General features: G+C 38.4%; 1 protein-coding gene across 1 annotated transcript in view; it reads left to right on the top strand.

The window, feature by feature from the left end:
- Positions 1 to 226: 226 nt before the first annotated feature.
- LOC309439181 (bifunctional heparan sulfate N-deacetylase/N-sulfotransferase 4) overlaps positions 227 to 19,148 on the top strand; it is an 87,183-nt gene continuing 68,261 nt past the window's right edge. Inside the window, exon 1 of the mRNA XM_082051375.1 lies at positions 227 to 1,322. Within this exon, the coding sequence (XP_081907501.1) occupies positions 342 to 1,322 (981 nt within the window). The 5' untranslated portion in view covers positions 227 to 341. The remainder of the gene's footprint in view (positions 1,323 to 19,148) is intronic.

Genomic DNA, 19,148 nt, shown 5'->3' with positions numbered 1-19,148 from the left:
CCATCACTGTCTTTATTAATGTTTGGTTTTAATTGCTTCATGGATTTTATTTACTCTTCTTTTACTTCTTGTTGCAGATAATGTTAAGAGTCCTCTTCACTGATTATTGGCAGCTGCTGCATTCTGAGAAAACCTCTTTCAATTTAGCTTTCCAGATCCTTTGACTTCCCACTCCAACAGCTTTATAACCTCCCCAACAGCTTCATAAATGCACTGCAATGGTCACATGAACATCTCAGAAGAGGAATCAGCACCTCTGCAATTCCTCGTTACTATGGCACTTTAGGAAGAGAGAAACAAAAAAGCAGCAAGAACAACAGGAGCTGGAAGTCCTGCAAAAGATGAATCTAACCGTGAAGCTCCACAGAAGTTTCAGAACACTGGTCATTCTCCTGGCAACCTTCTGCTTAGCAAGTATCATCATTTCTGCCTATTACCTCTACACTGGCTACAAGCAGGAAATGGCACTTGCGGAAACCACCGGAGAGGCAGAGTGTGAAGATCTCAAGTTTCTACCTTACAGGTCCATGGAGCTGAAGACTGCCAAGCCAATCGATCCATCTAAAACTGATCCCACTGTCCTCCTGTTCGTGGAAAGCCAATACTCCCAGCTGGGGCAAGACATCATAGCCATCCTTGAGTCCAGCAGATTTCAATACCACATGGTCATCGCACCAGCCAAGGGGGATATTCCCCCTCTCACAGACAATGGAAGAGGAAAATATACAATTGTTATATATGAGAATATTTTAAAGTATGTATCCATGGACTCATGGAATAGAGAGCTTCTGGAAAAATACTGTGTGGAATACAGTGTTAGCATAATTGGTTTTCATAAAGCCAATGAGAACAGCTCCCCAAGTACAAAACTGAAAGGATTGCCATTACATCTTTACAATAATGTAGCCCTCAAAGACTGTGTGGTAAACCCTCAGTCTCCCCTGCTGCGCATCACCAAAGCACCAAGAGTTGAGAAAGGTCCACTGCCCGGTGAAGACTGGACAGTTTTCCAGTTTAATCATTCCACCTATCAACCTGTGCTTTTAACTGAACTGCAGACCTCCAGACCACCTCCTACGGCATTGCCAAAGGCTGCTGTGTATGCAACCGTTGTCCAAGACTTGGGGCTTCATGATGGCATACAAAGAGTTCTTTTTGGAAACAACCTGGCATTCTGGTTGCACAAACTGATCTTTATTGATGCCATCTCTTTCCTGTCAGGGAATAAGCTAAGACTGTCCTTGGATAGGTACATTCTTGTTGACATAGATGACATCTTTGTTGGAAAGGAGGGAACGAGGATGAACATTGACGATGTGAAGGTAAGGCAAGCATCGGGTAATACCATCCCAGATACATGTATGCGCAAATGAGTATTTTAAAAGAGACAAATTGTGAAAAAGGTGGCAGGTTGCATTTCCTGGTAAAGGCTGGAAGTGTGCAAGTGTAGCTAGCAGATACAGAAACCATAACCTGAGATTACTTTAGAAGTCTATTTACCCACATACATACAGAGATGAATTGATGTACGCGTATATACTTTGATACATAAAGGTGGCCTCACACAATGTATGTAGTGAATGTACTGGCTGCCTCTTTCTTATATAGGTCCTGCTCAAAGGCTTCATCCTGAGTACCCAGGTAGCAGAGGAGACTTGTTATACCTCATACAATGGAGATCTTTCTTAAAATAGAAGGATCTCTGTTCTTGGAACAATTTTGCTGTCGAGATATCCAAACTTTTAGGTAACAACACAAGTCCTATACTGCATTAATTTGTTTTTACCTATATGCAGCTAGACATACACATGTAGTAGCATGTCTATAAATACCATTTATAGACATTGTGTTTTCTTTCTTCCACTATTTCTGAGAAGCAGACAGAACAATAGAAGGTGTTTGCCTTTTTAAATCTCTCCTATTTATCACTAAATTTAAAAAGAAAAAAAAAAAAGAGCAAAGGAAAACAAAACAAAGACCATGAAAATGTTGCAGTCACAGTTTGACTTACAAGAACTAACAGGATAACTTTGATTAGCAGACTAGCAGATAAGTATTTAAAGTTACCAGTGACAGGACAGAAGCAGAACCTACACTTTAGCAAAAGACATAACTATCTGATATGGTGAAAAGCTCCCAGACTATTCTTTGGAGGCTCTTTTAAACTTCTTTTCATAGTCTATAGTATGCAGGGATGCCATTAGAATTGTTCAGAGTAATTTTCAAAGATGTGTGAAACTTGGGAAAAATAGACAGAACTCAATAGCAAGACAGTTATTTCTTTGCAATTTTCCACATATAGGAATTGTCATATTCAGAGATACATTGAAATTCCTAAGCATGTAACATCACAGTCTCAAGCCTTTATTCTAGAGGGTTTTTTTTTCCCCTTTGAATACCCCAATGCTTTCATAAGCAAGCCTTTTGTTTTTAAACACAGATTTCTATTTTGTTCCTTAATGCTTATTTCCGTTTCTACAACTTCTATAATGATCTGGAGGAGAAAGCAGATGAATAAGAGAGAGATTGAAATACCAAGCAAAAGCAGCAGTTTCATATACAATTAAAACAATTTTGCACATCAGAAATGTTCAAGTAATTCTATTATATTAGCCAAACCAGGTGTACAAATGCTCATCAGGACTGTTTTCTAGCACCAAGCACTCCAAGTGTCTGACATCTTGAGATCTGAACACTGTGCACAAGCTCAATGATCAAGTGCTTGCTCCCTCTCTGGAAATATATAGTAAAATGCTCCAAGAAAAGGCTTGTATACAAGAGGAAATTAACTGAAAAGCCAGTTGTGGAACAAGTTTTTCAGCAATAGCTTTCCACTCACAGATTTTTGAGTGTATTTTTCTGATGTGGTTTACTAAGGAAGTTTATTATTCTACATTGGTTTGAAAGCCCCTGTTTCTCTAATAAGAGTGCCCACACAGAGTCACTTGGAAATTCAAATTGTACTTTTGACTCAATAATCTCACTAGGCAGAAAAAAAGCCAAGTCACTTCCTTCACTATCCAGAAATTCACAACCTTACTAGGCAGACCTTTCCACCCGTGCTTGGCAGAGCAGCCATGCTTCATTGCTCATTATAGGAGACACAGAAGGAAACTCCTGATCCAGGGGCTTGAGTAGGAGCTGGATGGCAGAACCAAAGCTGTTAAAAGCATTCAGCATCACTTTTATATGCTGTTCACACATTTACCTATCTGAAAACCAAGCAATCCACACCGCTGAATACCTTGAAAATAACAAAGGAAAGCTAGGATCCAGAATTTTTTTAAAAAATGTTTTGTTAGAGGTATGTGTGGTGAGCCTTCTTTTTGTGTATTATGTTTGAGTTAAGATATGAAGGGAAGCTTTTGTTCTTTCTGCATTTCTCAAGTGCTAAATTAGCAGCCCATTTCCATCGCAAAACCACCAGCAGTGCCACTCATGGCATAAATTTCCTCTTCACCCTAAACAAGAAATCATGCCACAAACACTGACCATGGGAGAAATCTTTTGCAGGCACAAGCTCAGAACCAGCCTTTCCATCAAACACTCTTTTGAGGACAATAAAAAGTTTATCTCCCTTTTAGATTATGTTCATATGTAAAGCCACTCTGCAATTTGACCATCCATTGATACTCTGTACTTAAAGCAGTGCATTTCATTTCAAATCAGTTACCCAGTAAGGATTTGATCCTCAGGGTATTTCACAAACGCTACACAAATCAGTCCATTCTTATATACTGGATGTTCCCAGAATACATTAACATTCAAAAAGAGGATGCTTGCTAATGAACATAACACCAAAATCAGAGTGTACTTTGGTTCGTTTACAGTAAAGGATAATTACAGCAAGTCAGAGAACAATCTCCCAAGTCACTTGGGGAAAGAGGCAATTAGGAACCAGTGGGCCAGCCTTCACCCTGTAAGGTTGAGCAGCTTCTTTGCTTGAAAGGCAAAATAACAAAGGGAAACAATATTTAAAAGGCCAATATTTAAGTGATGTCAAAGTGGTGCCATGCATTTTGAAGCAGCTGCTGTGACCAGCTGCTCAGAGAGGGTTGTGTTTTCATGGCAGGTGCAATGGTGTTTCTGACACACAGAGGCACCATGAAATTTTGAGGTAGGTTGTGCTTGTCCTGTAGGTGCATTATAAGGATGGACGTGGGAATGGCTCAGATAGCTAACTAAATTAGCACAGGCTCTGTAAGCTGTTGAACAAGAATGTGGCAGAATTTGGACCATTTCCTTTTTTTCCTGAACTTTATATTACATGTATATTTAGCACAAAACAAACAAACCAACCTCCCACAGGCCACGTTTATAATGTCATGCACCTCAAAACACATTTCATCCTGTCCCGTGTAGTGCAACTTTAAAAGAGCAATATGACTAATATAATTTTTTTGTTATTTATACAGGTTTTTAAAAGCAAAACAAACAAACAAAAAAATCACAACACAACCCAAAAAAAACCCAAACCACAAACGCAAAACCCCCCACCACATCACCAGGGATTGTAACTAAACGATTTCTCAACACAGTACAATGCACTGCATCATGCCACCTCACTACTTCTCCAGTTCCTTCAGTTCTTTGCATTTTTTAATACAAGCAGCATAGATCACTTTACAGAGTTATACAGGATTCCCAGTTAGGCTCTTCTGAGGTGCCATGCACACCTGCATCCCTTGGGAATGCTTCTATACACACTAGACTACCAGGTGCAAACAAGAACATCACAATGAACAGTTACACACTTTCTAAACCATATTACAAAGAAAAACCAGCCAAACCAACACAAAAAACTCCAAACAACTAAATAACATTACTCTGTTCAACCTCTTCCAGTGACTGAATGTATAATAACTGCCCACCCAAAGGACACGTGACTAGAAATGAGTCTTCTGATAAGAGTATTTGTACGTAACAGTAATCAGACAAGTAACACAATTCTGTGTAATTACTTCCTGTAACTCAAATGTTTTTATTTCACTCACAAAGGCATTTCTTAATTAGGTGCTTCAGGGATAAGTATATATAGATATAGGTTTATAAAGGGTGGCATCAGCTAGAGAAATAGATATGAGAGAACAGAGTTATTATGGGCTCTGTTTGCCACAAAAGATCTCCTAGTCCCTTGTATTATAGAAGTTGTGCAAGGTCACATCTGCCTAAGTAATTAAACAGGAACTCAGCAGAGCCACAGAAAGCTATTTTCCTGAGCTTTGTGGAGATCTATCTTGAGCCCTGCAAGCCTCTGCAAATGAATTTCTCCCTTTCCCTCCTACCAATATATTATCTCACTGCTTGATTTTAGAAGGCAAAAGACTCCAGAACTTATCAGTTACTTGGCAGAATTACTGAATTCATGTACTTGTAAGTTATATGGTTTCCTGGCCACACAACAAGTCCAAGATCACTGCTGTCAGCAAGAAGAACTGAAAATGTCTGGTTAAACTGTATCTGGGATTAACATACAGGAAAAAAAAAAAAATAAATACCTTTAAATCTTCCTTCTCACTGAGCACAAACAGAGCTACATTACTCAAACAGGTAGTAAGAACTTCCTAAAGTCTCTCTTTTTTTTATTATTTTGTTGCTATAGTATGAGCTAGTACAATATTTACTCACCCAGAAAAAGCTCAATGCAGCAATCAGGGCTTTTTCAACTCCTTTCACAGACACACTTTCTTTTCTGCGAGTTATTGTTAACTCAAAACACACACAAAAAAAAACCCCAACCCTGCAAGACCATAGTATATGCTAAGGTTCTTTTTAATAACAAATACATAAACCAAAAAAACATTAGCCTTTCACTTTCTACCCTTTTTTAAATGTAGGGCTTGTACTGTAGCATGGCTTCCCTTCTATAGCCTTCTTCCAGGTGGACCCTCTCAGGAGCCACCTGCTTCTCTCTCTTCCCACACTCTGCCAGCTGGAGCTGGTAATCAAAGAGAAATTGCTCATCCCAGCAGCATCATATCACAAAGCCCCTTCCTCTAAAAGCCACGCTTCCCTTTTCTGTGTGCCCTCAATTGCTACCATAAGGGCAGGAGCATCCTTGTGCTTTCTGAGATACCGTAGAATGATGGAGCAGTGCTTGGGAGTGTCCTTTGTGTTACTGCTGACTGCAGTCCCTCCTTTTCCTTGCAGCACTGAACAGCCTGTCTGCATTCTCCACCATTCTTCCACCCTAAGCTTCAGTCCACTTACTTCAGTGGAAATAAGAATTACATTAGTCTCTGACACCTCCTCAGTTCCACAAGTCTGCACTTTGTCTTTGACCTTCACCATCATTAACATGCCTTGAACACTTAAAAGGTGTGATTTCTTGCTCATTTTAGTATTTTAAAAACCCGAATTCACTTTGGACTGCATCTTTTCTGATAATTCCAAATTAAAGAGTACTGGCTCAGTGGGAGGCTGAACTCAATAACTGAATCTCTCCAGCATATGCTTTTTCTGATCTTTCTGCAGGTACAATTGCTTTCAGGTGGAATAATTAGAAATGTCTGGGCCACATCATCAGGCGTGGCAGAATGATAGTCAGTATGAAGCTGCGCGTGGGCAAAACTCTCCGTGATGCTGTCTGCAAACCCTCCTCCCTAACCATGCAAAGTCTTTGAAAGAAGGAATTCAATAAACCGTTGTAGATCAATGCTCATTCCTACTTCAGTTCTGCTGGGCTCTTGTTTTTTGGGGTTGGTGGTGCAGACTCAAGATGGGCATGTGGTTAAGGTACCACTTATTTAACAAAGGACAATAGCACATTTCTGCATCCCATCACAGAATTTGACTTGTAGAGTCACAGAAGATACCCAGTTTTCTGTAGAAATTTGTCAGCAGTGGTCAAGACCAGAATTAAGAGTCAGGGAGGATTATAACTCAAGTTTCTGAAGAGTTTCTCTGGATATCCTGCTCTCCTGTACTCTTACTGTACTCACATGCAGCTTTAGGGAAGATTATGATGGAAGTTACAGCAACCAAATAGCTAAATCTGAATCCAGTTAGATCCAAATGTACTCAGTATCAGCCTCCAAAATCCCCAGTGCTTGCAAAAAAATTTGAAACTCCTGGTGCTACAAATAGGAACTAGAAACAAATATATATATATACTTTAAAAAAAAAAAAATCATCTGTGGCTTTTTCCTTCAGCAGAAGCTGTGAACAGCAATTGCTTCCTTGCTAGTAATGTGAGACACAGCAGTTACACCTATAGACTTTTTATAATAATAAGCTCCTGCAAGTAAAGTAACCACATCAATAGACAATACAGGGAGAAACAAAGAACAGAAACTGTGTGAGCAGAGCAAGTTAGAGGAGGCAGCCAAGTGCTGGCCATTATAGGCTAAGTCTTACTCTTGTCACCTTTTAAATCACTTGAGAGCAGCAGTGAAGGACACAATGAACAGAAATTCTGGTTTTCCCATTTTTGGATGGTCTTAAAGACTTTAAAAATGAATTTTAAAAGCAGCTGAGATACATTATAAGAAAAAATTAATAATCAGACAACCTTTTTAAAATGGGAGTGTCTACTCCATTCTGCTTCAGCAGAGATGACAGATCATTCAATATTTTCCTTGTTCAGTTCTCTTGAATCACCCAATTCTTTCTGCAATAATTTGAGTGTTGAATACTGCTCAAGTGTCTTGTCAAGACACATCACACAAAATGTTTCATACTTCTACTGTCGGGGTTTATGGGGTCTTTTTTTTTTCAAAAAAAAACCCTGCGCTTTCATTCAGAATTTCAATACTGATATAATTAAAAAAAAAAAAAAAACCCTTTGCCATCAGCAAAACATTTATTTTTCTCCTTGGCAGCCTTGAGAATAGACCGTTTGTCTGAGTACCCTGCCTGAATTGTAATAGATTTGGGGTTCTCTTATTTTCCAGGTTTCCCAATAAAGATACAGTAGGTCTGGACAGTGTTTTATACAGTCCCATCAGAAAGCAAATTCTGGTGACTCTAATTTTCTAGCTCTGTCATGACATCAGTTTAGACAATAATGTTCCTTCTATGTGTCCTGCACATTACAAGGCTACCTCTATCACATCGTCTAAGCAAGATTTTCTTCAATGTTTGAACACTCTCTCAGTGTTCTGTTGCAGAGGACATATTGGGTTTTTTTTGTCTGCATTATTACAAGACTCCAAGCAGTGCAATTTGTTGGTGTTTGTACAAGCACCACAGATTTATTACAAATGGGATTTTTTTTTTACAAGAAAATAACAGTTTGACCTTTCACAAAGAAAGAAAAAATAAATAAATAAAGGTTTTTAGTTCTTGGTCTAATTCAGAAAATATGCATTATCTAGTGCTTGTACCCTATGCTCAATATCATTGTCTTGTGACACATTCTTTTGTTTTCACTTCTACTCATTTCCTGGATTTTTATTGATTTCTCAAATACTTTCTCCAAAATAATTCTGAAGTCATAGGTTGTGTCATACTGGAGGATATTTCCAGGGGATATGTGGTACTCCACTTAACTTAGCTTAATTTATTTTAATTCAAAACATTTTCATAACATTTAGGGAACCCATAGGAGCCAAAAAATTGACTGCTTTATATCAGCCTCTCAAGAAGGCTACATTAACCTGAGTTTTAAAACAATGCATATTAGTTTAAAAGGAGCAATAACAATTGCTTCTTGTATAGAAAAATAACACTCTATGAAATTATCAAATACCTTCTAGAATGGGTAGCCAACACAGACTTAAAGAGCAGTCATAATTATTGCCTTGAAAGCACTTGATGCAGCAGCAAACACATTACAATAAATGTCATGTATAATGCAGCTACTTTGGTAGCAGTGTAACTTTAAATATGCCTTTGTCATCCAAATTTGAGCAGAAGAAACAACTGAGCAAAAGCTCAATTTAATATCATTAGCATTATTCAAATAATTTTAAAATGCTCAGAAAAAGGGTAGAAGGATGGGCAAGCAGATGAGAGAACAGAGAAGATCTCAAAGAGAAAAGGAGAATTTTGAAACTGAAAATATTTTGTAATAATTAACTGGGCACCTCTGTATCACAATTTATTATGAAAACAACAATTCATTTATTCCTGGTTTCAAGTTCTTAGACATCTATATGTACATACACATACATACATATACACCCACACAAACTGAAGTTGGTGATCTTCTTTGTCTCTTCTATTAATATGGCCATAGACGCCTTCAGTTAACACTTTTCATTATAACGTTATACATCTTCACTTATCTTCTTTCCATACAGGTAGAACAGTGCCAGGGCAATTAAGTGAAAGTTATGAAATTGCAGCTTATTCAGAGAGCAGAATAAGAGTCTAGCAAGAGCTGCACCTCAAACACTGGGCTCAGTGTCCCTTTCAAGTGCAACTTGCCTTCTAGTAGATGGACGCTGTCCATTAATTGCCATTCCCAAATGTAAACTTCATGTGCCAGCATGTGAAACTTTAAAACTCATAAATCACAAGCAGATTGCGATATGAGATAATAGAATAATCTTCAAGCGAATCCTCCTGTTTCATTTCAGAAAAAAAAAAATGCCATTGGCCAAAATGGAGGACGTGACCATTGCTTCTAGTGGGCTGCGTATTCATCTACAGGAAGATGTAGGCTTTCCCCATAGGGCTGGGCACTTTCCATAAGGGTTTCCTTTTCCTTTGGACATATACAGAGCCCAAATATTTTTACAGAGACATAAGAACAAATATCTTTCTCACTCCATTATTCAACATGAGTCATGTATTGCTCGGAATAGTTAGAATGAGTCAAATATTGCTTTCAGCAGAGTTTGCTGGGGAATGGTGCTTTGCATACAAACACATTGATTTGTCTACAGAGATTCACTTTGCAGGAAACCATTTTATTTAGGAAATTTCACATGGCCTGTGTGCATCTACTTTAATAAATAAACAAAAATGAATTATTTCATTGAACATTTGGAATTGTGACAGTTTGATACAGTTATTTCACTGCTGAAGGAGTTTTCTGTGCATCAGAGAGTTTATTGGGGTTTTTTTGCAATGATCATAAGCACAAACACAAAGAATCAAATTTGATGAGAAAAACATCTGGCCCTTTATGTTTATGTCACCAGGTAATATTCTGTGTCCATGTGGACTGGACAAGCAAAAGAAGACAAAATGTGCAAAACATTCAGGGTTTGCTGTGAAAGTGCTGGCTGCAATAAAATGCTATAATGATGCATTGTGGTTTTCCATCAGATCCTGACCAGTTAGACCTCACGTACTGTCAGTTTTTAACCTATGACCATTGGCATGGCAACTCTCCAGCCCTTGTGGGGACACAAATCAAAGTTCTCCACCTTGAAACCAAGAGTACCAAAGGCATTATTTGCTAGTGTTTAACGGATCTCTGGTGAAGGTATGCTACCTGCTTTTCATAGCCCTAATGCCACCTTCTGCAAATGTGTGCACATTTAGCAATTTCAGGCATCAAATTGTCTCTATTAGTCTCCTGCTTTATACCAGACCCTGTGGCAATGCAGTATGGTTCTGCTTTGCAAAGGATGATGGTAAGAAACTGCAAGTGGTTGGCACTCCAGATGCCTGTCTCCTGGATAAAGCTGACATCTGTACACACCAGCTTAGCGCTGCACCAGCAGCACTGAATGCTGATCCATTCATCTGTAGTGTTAAGTTCCAACGCGTTATGGTTTCAGCTGGTTCTAGTGTTTTTTTGTCATTGTCAAGTTATATAGGAGTCTGAACCAGAAATATGTGGGAGATCGCTTTGTTCTCTACCACCAAATGCCACAGGAACATGCCACTGCCATTTTCTCAGGAGAGGCAGACCATTCTCCGTGCTTAGAGAGCAGAGCAGTGCTCACAGCGATAAGGATAAAGCTTTTTTTCAATTTCCTCTGTTGTTTCCATACTAGGGTTGATTGGAAAGATTTGTACCAAGACACAGTACAGTACTGACATTATTTAGGGTTAGCAGTTTGCAGCACCCATGAAACTTTCCATGCTTGCACAAGTTACAAAACAGTGAAAATATGGACACTTCCTGAAAAATCTTCCCCTTTCACAGACCCCCCAGACTACCCTTGTTTAGGAATTTTATGAGATTGGTTTTTGCTGTGTGATGCATGCATGCCTGGAAACACCTGGTGGCGGTTAGATGTTAATGTGTCTCTGATGGGAACCCCCACTTCTCTATACGGGGCACCCCTGATTGCATTTGCAGAGATAGTTGTTTGCTACACTGCTACTTGGAAGCCGATCACTGAGAGGTACACTCACTGCTTTCAAGCCTTTTTGCTGCCATTACAGATCACTCACTTGCCAGGCCTGGAGATCTCTCGTTGGTTTACTGCCACACACACTCCGGCAGCAACAAGTTTCTCCAGTAAATCCCCCTACTTCATCATTGCCGTTATTCCCAGTTCAGCAGCGGGATGCCAACACCAGTTTTAGCTTACCCTTTAATTTCATATCGTGGCTTTAAGTGTCTTATCCCTACATTTATTAGCACTACTATCTACATGTCCCTTTCATGGTGCCTGTTGTGAATGCACAGCGGTACCCTTTCCCAGGAATTGTACATGGATGTGGCATCACTTTATATTCAACTATATTCATTTTCTGCAGGCAGAAAACACAATTACTACATAAATACAGGTGGCAAGAGGAATAAAACTCCACTCCTTATGGTCCAAATGCACAAGGCAATGTTCTCCAGAGATTTTCTTAGAGATAAGAAGTAATTTGAAGGGTATTGCCCACAGACCATCATTACCCACAGAGAAGCCTCCACGCATTACATTTTTATTGTGGTGGCAACCTCTTATTTTGGAAACATTGCCCTAATGAAGTAATACTTCTTCTTACAATTAACCTTCTATCAGTGCCAGAACAGACAGTGGTCCTAAAATCAAAGGTTTCTAACTGCCTGTGCGATTAATCTGCACAGGACCTTCCAGTATAAATGTTTTTTTGTTTACTAAAATCATATTTCTTTCCCGTTCTTTTTTTCCTATTGAATATGACATTAAAAAAACTCTTACTAGTTCCACAACATATAAAAATCTTCTTTTTTTTATTACTAGAATATGTTTCTCCAAATGAACACGACAAGAATTCTTTGGTGTCATGTAAGGCTATTTACTGATTTAAACATGTCATTTAATGTGGGCAAAAATTCTAAAATTATAGTAGAGAAATTAGGTACAGTAAATTATCATTTCAACAGCTACAATATTTTATACAAAATATTTTATAAAGGTTTTTTCTCAATAAATGCCAGAATGGAAAAAACAAACAAACAAACAAACAAACATCACCAACACCCCACACAAAAACACATGCAAAAAACCCACCAACAAACAACTTTTTTGTCCTTAATCGGACTTAATTTTCAAAATTAACAAAAAATAAATAAATAAAATAAGTTATTCACAACTTTCTCCAAACCGCATATTAGTGAAAACACTCTGGTCCTGAACAGTATTTTTGCACACTGGTATTTGATTTATTCCAACATGCTGCATGTTTTAAAATTTCCCAATTTAAAACTCCAGCATTAGTATAGCATATGATAAAAAGCTCCTCCATTTCAAGTTATGGTTGGCACAGAAAGACTGCTAAGGCAATGTGGTCCCTCAAATCTGAGAGTTTCTTTAAGAGTGACTTTGCCTGTTTAAAGGCCAGACTTTTCATACCCAGGTCTGTCATCCAGTCCACAGAGCTCACAAGCCTTTTTCCGTGGATGCCTTAAACTACACATGGATACAGATTGGGAAGAAAGTAGTTTCAACAAGTTTAAATTCCATTTTAAATTTTAAATTCAATTTAAACAGATTTAAATTAAATAAAGTTGAGAGAAGTTCTATGTTTTTTCCTAATTTGTTTTTTTTTTCATCCTAAATCCTGGATTCCTTTAAAAAAAATTCTCCTTTTTTGTCCAATGAGAAATTAGATCTAGCACAAGTAGCAAAGTTTACAATAATCTGTGCCTTTCTGTGGCCACTGAATTTGAATGGTAAAGGCATTATCCCACCTCTGGCTCATTTTAGAAAAACACAAACAGTGACTGGCTGCTTTAACTTTCACTTGAATGAAATGAATGCCTCCTTGTCCCCAAATACACTGTATTAACAAAACATCACTGTACTGATAATCTCTGATAAGATCTTTGACTGAGGAAATAGAGGCACAGAGGTTAGTTCCCTTTCCTTTTTTTGGTCAGTCCCTTCATGAGCACAAATTATAAACACCATTTACCAAGGCCTGACAGTTTCTCTAAGTATCTGTAAGCCTTACTCACTTTTCTACATTTTTGTTCTTTCTTCATATTACCAGCGCTCTTTTATTCTACTGTTCATTTTTGCACCCAGACAACACTCAAACGGAAGTGGGTTCTATGGTGCAATAAACACTCAGCTTCTCTAGCACATGACATCTATGCTGTTTTTAACACTTCTGATTGGAGAAGGCTGAAATAGTTATCCAAAAAAGTTTAGTTTTTTGATTTATGTAGACATTTAATTAGCATTTTTGCATTTACTTTTTAAAAATCACAAATGAAATGTATTTAAAGTAGTGCCATCTTCGCAATGTTTTCTGATCAAAGTATGATGAAATTCAAAGATTTAGAGGTTAGAATTTTAGTTTCCTTTCCTTCCAACTTGTTAGCCATTTATCTTTGGACTAAATGGGTGAAAAATCCTTCCAAAGCAGCAGTGTGGCAAGACAGGGGAAAATGAAGTTCATATTCCTGTTACTCAATCAACTGGACCGGTGCAGTGAAACAGTTTCCCTTGGCAAAATATTGATTTATTAAGTGAAAAATGTTCCACCAGCAGGTGATTTAAACAAAATTACATTCTGCCAGCTCACCTACTCTGGCAGGCTGAAGGAAAAGTGGGCAGTTTGAAGAATAATTTTTAAATCCAAAAGTGCCTAATTAAATGTAGATTTGGTATTGCTGATCTTCCAGAAAATTAAAAAAATCAAATAATTCTCTCTTCTGAGAGACTTTTTAAATATGAAAATATCCCAGGAAATTGATAACTGAGTTCTTTACTGCCTCTTCACTTTAAGCAAAAGCCAGAATTGTTAATGCAACTTTTACATTACATACTAAACCCAAAATATCAACACTTAAGCAACTTAGAAAAGTTGTCTCAATAATGTACTTGAACAGCATAGATTGAATCAGATTGAATCAAAGTCATAGGCTTCAAGGACCTATGGGTTTTTTTCACCCCAAAACTCAGACTTTCAAGTAAAGGCTGTATAAAGAATGTATGAATTCACATTTTTGACAGCATACCATATTTGCTTGCCTTCCCTGAAACCCATGAAATATTGGCTCTTAAAAGTGTCAGCGATTCTTGAAAGCACAAGTGCTTTTTTGGTTGGGGTCCAATTGTTTTAACAGGGTAAATTTCAGTATAATTTTCCATTCCCTGGAGTTTTAAACTCCTCAGAAGCCTGTAGGTCTGTACATTAGCCTGCTCATTAAAAGTGTCAACACAAAGCCAAGATCAGGATCGTTTTAGTTAAGAGAAGTTTTGATATTGATTTCAATACTGAGAGGATTTGACCTCAGAAATATTCTCTGTGAGAGCAGCTGCAGCTGAGATGTTGGGGCATTGGAGAGGGAGGAGGCCCCAGCTGGTCACCCCTGGGGTGCATGGTTGCTCCCCTCCTCTTCTCTCCTGTAGTGATAAGCACAGATAAAATAGTTACCAGCAAAGAAGAGAAGACAGAGCTGCTGCTTCTGCCTGTTTTATTCCTGTGAATGTATGAGGAGAAAAGAAACGCAAGGTTCATAGATGAGGAAGGGGTTGTACCACAGGGAGGTTGTAGGCGTGCTACACAGGGAGTATCAAAGCAGACCCTGTATCAGGACTACAGTCGCTCTGTTTTCCAGTAATATTTAATCCCTAAAGGCTGTAAAGACTGAAAATCTCCTTCATAATAATGTTTACTATAGGTATGTCAACAAATTAGCACAAATAGTTGGAAATTAATTGAACATACATGGAAAAATAAACTTTATATGTTTCTATAATTAATATAGACTAAATACTCTATAATCTTATTAAATTAGGAAATCTTTAATGGAGCTGCAGGCATAGTGTGAACTGGTGAGGCTATGCTCCGCATGGTTAATAATAATAATAATGCATTTCTCTAAAAAAAAAGATTCAGCTGTAGACTGTGAATTCTTTAATATAAAAGCTCTGCATGTGTCTTCCCAATAACATATCCCAAGATTTATGTGCATCATAAACAAATATGTCTGAGGTATTATAAAGTGTATTTCCATTGTATTTGTTATTAGGAAAGGGAATAAGGTTTCCCGTATGCTCTCGCTATTATTTCTCTTGTAAGTGGGAACATGTTTCTGGTACATTAGCAGGAAATAAAAGGTACCCATCGCTGTTGTGCATGTTGCAAGGTGGGTGTTACAAAGCAGTTCTCTCTCAGACTGGAAGGGGTTTGCTCTCAGCCTTGAGGCAGCAGGTACATTTCAACGCTCAGCAATAAGAGGCAAAGTCTGGGACTAGAGACACCTTTTCACTTGTTTACTTAATATAAGGAAACATTTTGAGTTGACAATATACATTTTGATTTCACGTGTATAGGAAGATGTTGGAGGGAGGTTTAGAAATTTCCAAATACCAAGATATTGGGTGAAACATGGATGTAAAATTGTCTGTGGACAAGTTACCCTTTTTCTCTGCTTCCAAGGTTTTGTGAATGATAAGAGGATGTCCCTTCTCTTCCCTCACGTGTTGAGAGTTCATATTATAGTAGACTAAGCCATAGGGAGAAAGGAAGTGCAGTGAAAGTGTAGTGTAGTAAAAGACACAAGTCAACACTGATTTAAAAAAATGCTTGCTGGAAATGTTTACTCTTCCTTCCAAATAATCCATTTTGTGTACTTATGGCATAGCACAGCATTCATCCTGCGCAATTTAGAAAAGCAGGGATGAGGATCTTGAAAAGAGCATAAGCATACTTTCCTAACAGGAAATACTTCAAAGACGCACGATGCTTGGGGAAATTCAATGCATTCCAATACCAAAAAAGGTTAATTGTCAGAAGCATTTTTAGGAGGCCTGGGGATAAGTCATCCCTGTCAAGAATGATTTAGCAGTATCTAGAAAGGGATGAGCTCCATCAGACAGTAGGAAATTCACCCAAATACTCTTTTTCTCGCTGGTGGCTGGAATTCTTTGCCAGACGTCCCACTGACAGGGTGAGGGAGCAGCCACTGTCCTTGCTCAGGGTCTCCTCCAAAGCCCAGTGAGTCAGCCAAGTCCTCTTCCCCACTCACCGGCCTTGAGACAACCTGGCTTGCCATGAGTACCTACATAAAATCAAGCTAGGAAGGCCAGAAGGGACTGTTGGGATAATTCGGTGTGACATCCTAAATAACACAGGGTGTAGAAACTCATCCAGCCTCATCTGTCACAAGCAGCAGAAGCCTAGACTCATCTGCTGTCCCTGGATCTGCCTTTGGTTGTGGTGCCAGTCAGGAGGGCTCACTGTTATCAGAAGTTTCCTTCCTCAACGGTCACTGGAAGCACTGAAAGAATTATTCATATTTTTCAACCATTACATCTTACTGCTTGGATTTATCAGTAAAAGGAAGGGTGATTTTTTTTTTCTTTTTTTTTTTTCTTCAGATGTCTAACTGAGAGTGATTTGCACAAGAGCAGTAATTCCATGTTGTTTGGGGTATAATTTTCCCACTTTTTGGAAAGGTGGAATACTTTTATATGATACTTTATAACCATACATCTATGACCTGAACCATCTCCTCTGGTTCTTACAGAGACTTGTTCTCAATTTTACCTAAAATAGTTTTATGACAAAGTAACCTACAGGAACTTCTGAAATTGTTGATTTCAAACTTGTCAGCCTCACTTGGTGATCTGGCTTGATTCTACTGGAGAACATACTGGCCTCTGATGTTTCTGTTTGAGAGAATTGAGTAGAAACTTAGCATGGGCATTGCCATTTTGCTTTGGATCTTCCAGCTCCCTTCTCTGGACAACTTACAGTGCTGTCTTCAAGTACTGGGAGTGATAACAAAGCAGTGGCAAGCACAAGGATTATCAGGGACAGAGGGATTTTGAACTCATCCTCACGGGCAAAACAGGCTTTAACTTCCTCTACTCTAAATGGGAATGACGTGGGGGCAGCAGAAGCAGTCTGACCTCTGGTGAAAGAGATGAGAGTGGTAAAAAGCAAGAACATTCGCCTTGCAATCCCCTTTTCATTTTACAGAAACTTCCAATACCAGTTAACAAACACGATCAAAACACCGAAGTGAGCTCCCTAGATAACGCAAGACAGCATCATGAAGAAGGGTCAGATAAGTTAAGCTCTGCTACAGAAGTATCAAGCATCTCAAAAGTATTAAAAAGCAACACTTAATCCTAGTGATTTTTAATGCATATCCTTACCTGTCAAGATTTTGCAAACTCAGTTTTCAGAATAACTGATGAAACCATGCAAGTCTCCACAGCACCACCAAGGAAAGTTGGTTGATAGGAGTTTCCTCGTGAGCTGTCCCTTTGTTCCAGAGCAAAGAAAAACCTTGTGCCTACTGAATTTTAGGGACACCAGTTTTAGCCCAGTTACACTTTTTACAGAGTGCAGCCAGATATCTAATTGCAATCCACTGGGGATAAAAGGGGACCTATAATACCAACAGACTGATTAACTACAATTTGGGCTTTCTGTAAAATAGAAACATTCCTAGATCTTTGCAACTAAATGGACAGAAGACTGTGTGATTTAGGTAAGTTACTTTTAACTTGGTTAAGAAATATTACACAATAAAGACAGCCCCATCCCATTCTTAAGGCATTTTTTTTTTACTTTGCCCCGATAGAATACAAGGAAATGTTTTATCACTTTGCTGCAAGGTATGCTCTCATTTACACTACAAGTAAATGATATTTTCTGCCTGTCCAGGATCTTCCTTCCTCTCGCCCACATACAGCACAATGAAATAGGTGGGCAAGGCTAGACTAGGAAGGGACTATGACTGCCATCTCTCTTCTTGCTCCCATCTATCTCCAAAGCTTCTGGGAGCATCTAAGCACAACCGTTGGTGTTTGTGGAGTTCACAGGGACATGGGTTTCTGTAGCTGCTGACAGAAGTGCTGTGTCTGCCCAGCAGCTGCTCTGCCCTGGGGATGTTGCTCCCCAGTATCCTATCAATTTAGACTCCCTGGTTTCTGACTTTACAGACAGGGTGGCAATGGACAGACTTTCAAAGGCGTTAAAAATAACAGACCACAGACAAGCTGGTTTATAGCTGCTAGAAGTGATGTGAAATGTATGTAGAAATTATTTGAGTGAACAATGTGAGATTCCCATTACTTAGTTTAGAAGGGGTTATAAGGAAAAATAGCAATTAATGATAAAACAGTAAAATTGAAAAAGACTGCACTGAGCGTGTGAGTTTAAACCTATCTGTTCACAGACAAAGAATTGCCCAGGAGAGATGTATTTCTCCTCTGTCTTTTAGGTATTTTGGACATTCCCATATTTTACCACTGACAACAGGAACAGAGAAATTAGTGACTGCTGTGTTTTTCTTGTTCCACCTCCATCCAAAAACTTTAGAAGCCCTTCATTTAAACAGATACACCCTCTTAGAAGCCACTAGTTAAATCCATCATCACATAAATACGCCCATTCTGAAAACTGAAGGACAGACCACAATTTTGAATGTATCACCTCTGTTCCAATCTCTCCTCTTTGATTGAATGTGTGTTTGAAAAACAAACAAACAACCTTAATTCCACCACAAAGCATATACATCAGTTAGTATGCAGTAAATCTAAAGTAGAAATTTGAGATTGCTGGTAGGACTTCAGAATTTTGAGATAAATGGATAAATGTCCATTATTAGAATTTTAAGGAATTTTTATTTTTATGACAAGGTTACCCAAATAAATTATTTTCAAGGGCAGTAAAGGAGCAGAAAACCGTTCTGATTAAACCTTAGTACATCCAGATCCATAAATTAAAGAATGTAAGTAAGGCAGCCTCCATTAGTCCACTCCTTAAATAATTCATAACAACAGAGTGCCCAACTATAACAGGCTGGGGGTATTGTTTTTTTCTTAAAGAAGCAATTCTGGACAACCAAAAAACCAAAG

This window comes from Streptopelia decaocto, assembly GCF_964273445.1.
Source record: "Streptopelia decaocto genome assembly, chromosome: 4".
Classification (NCBI taxonomy): domain Eukaryota; kingdom Metazoa; phylum Chordata; class Aves; order Columbiformes; family Columbidae; genus Streptopelia; species Streptopelia decaocto.
The sequence above is the reverse complement of the archived record's forward strand: the minus strand, read 5'-3'. Positions and strand labels throughout refer to the sequence as shown.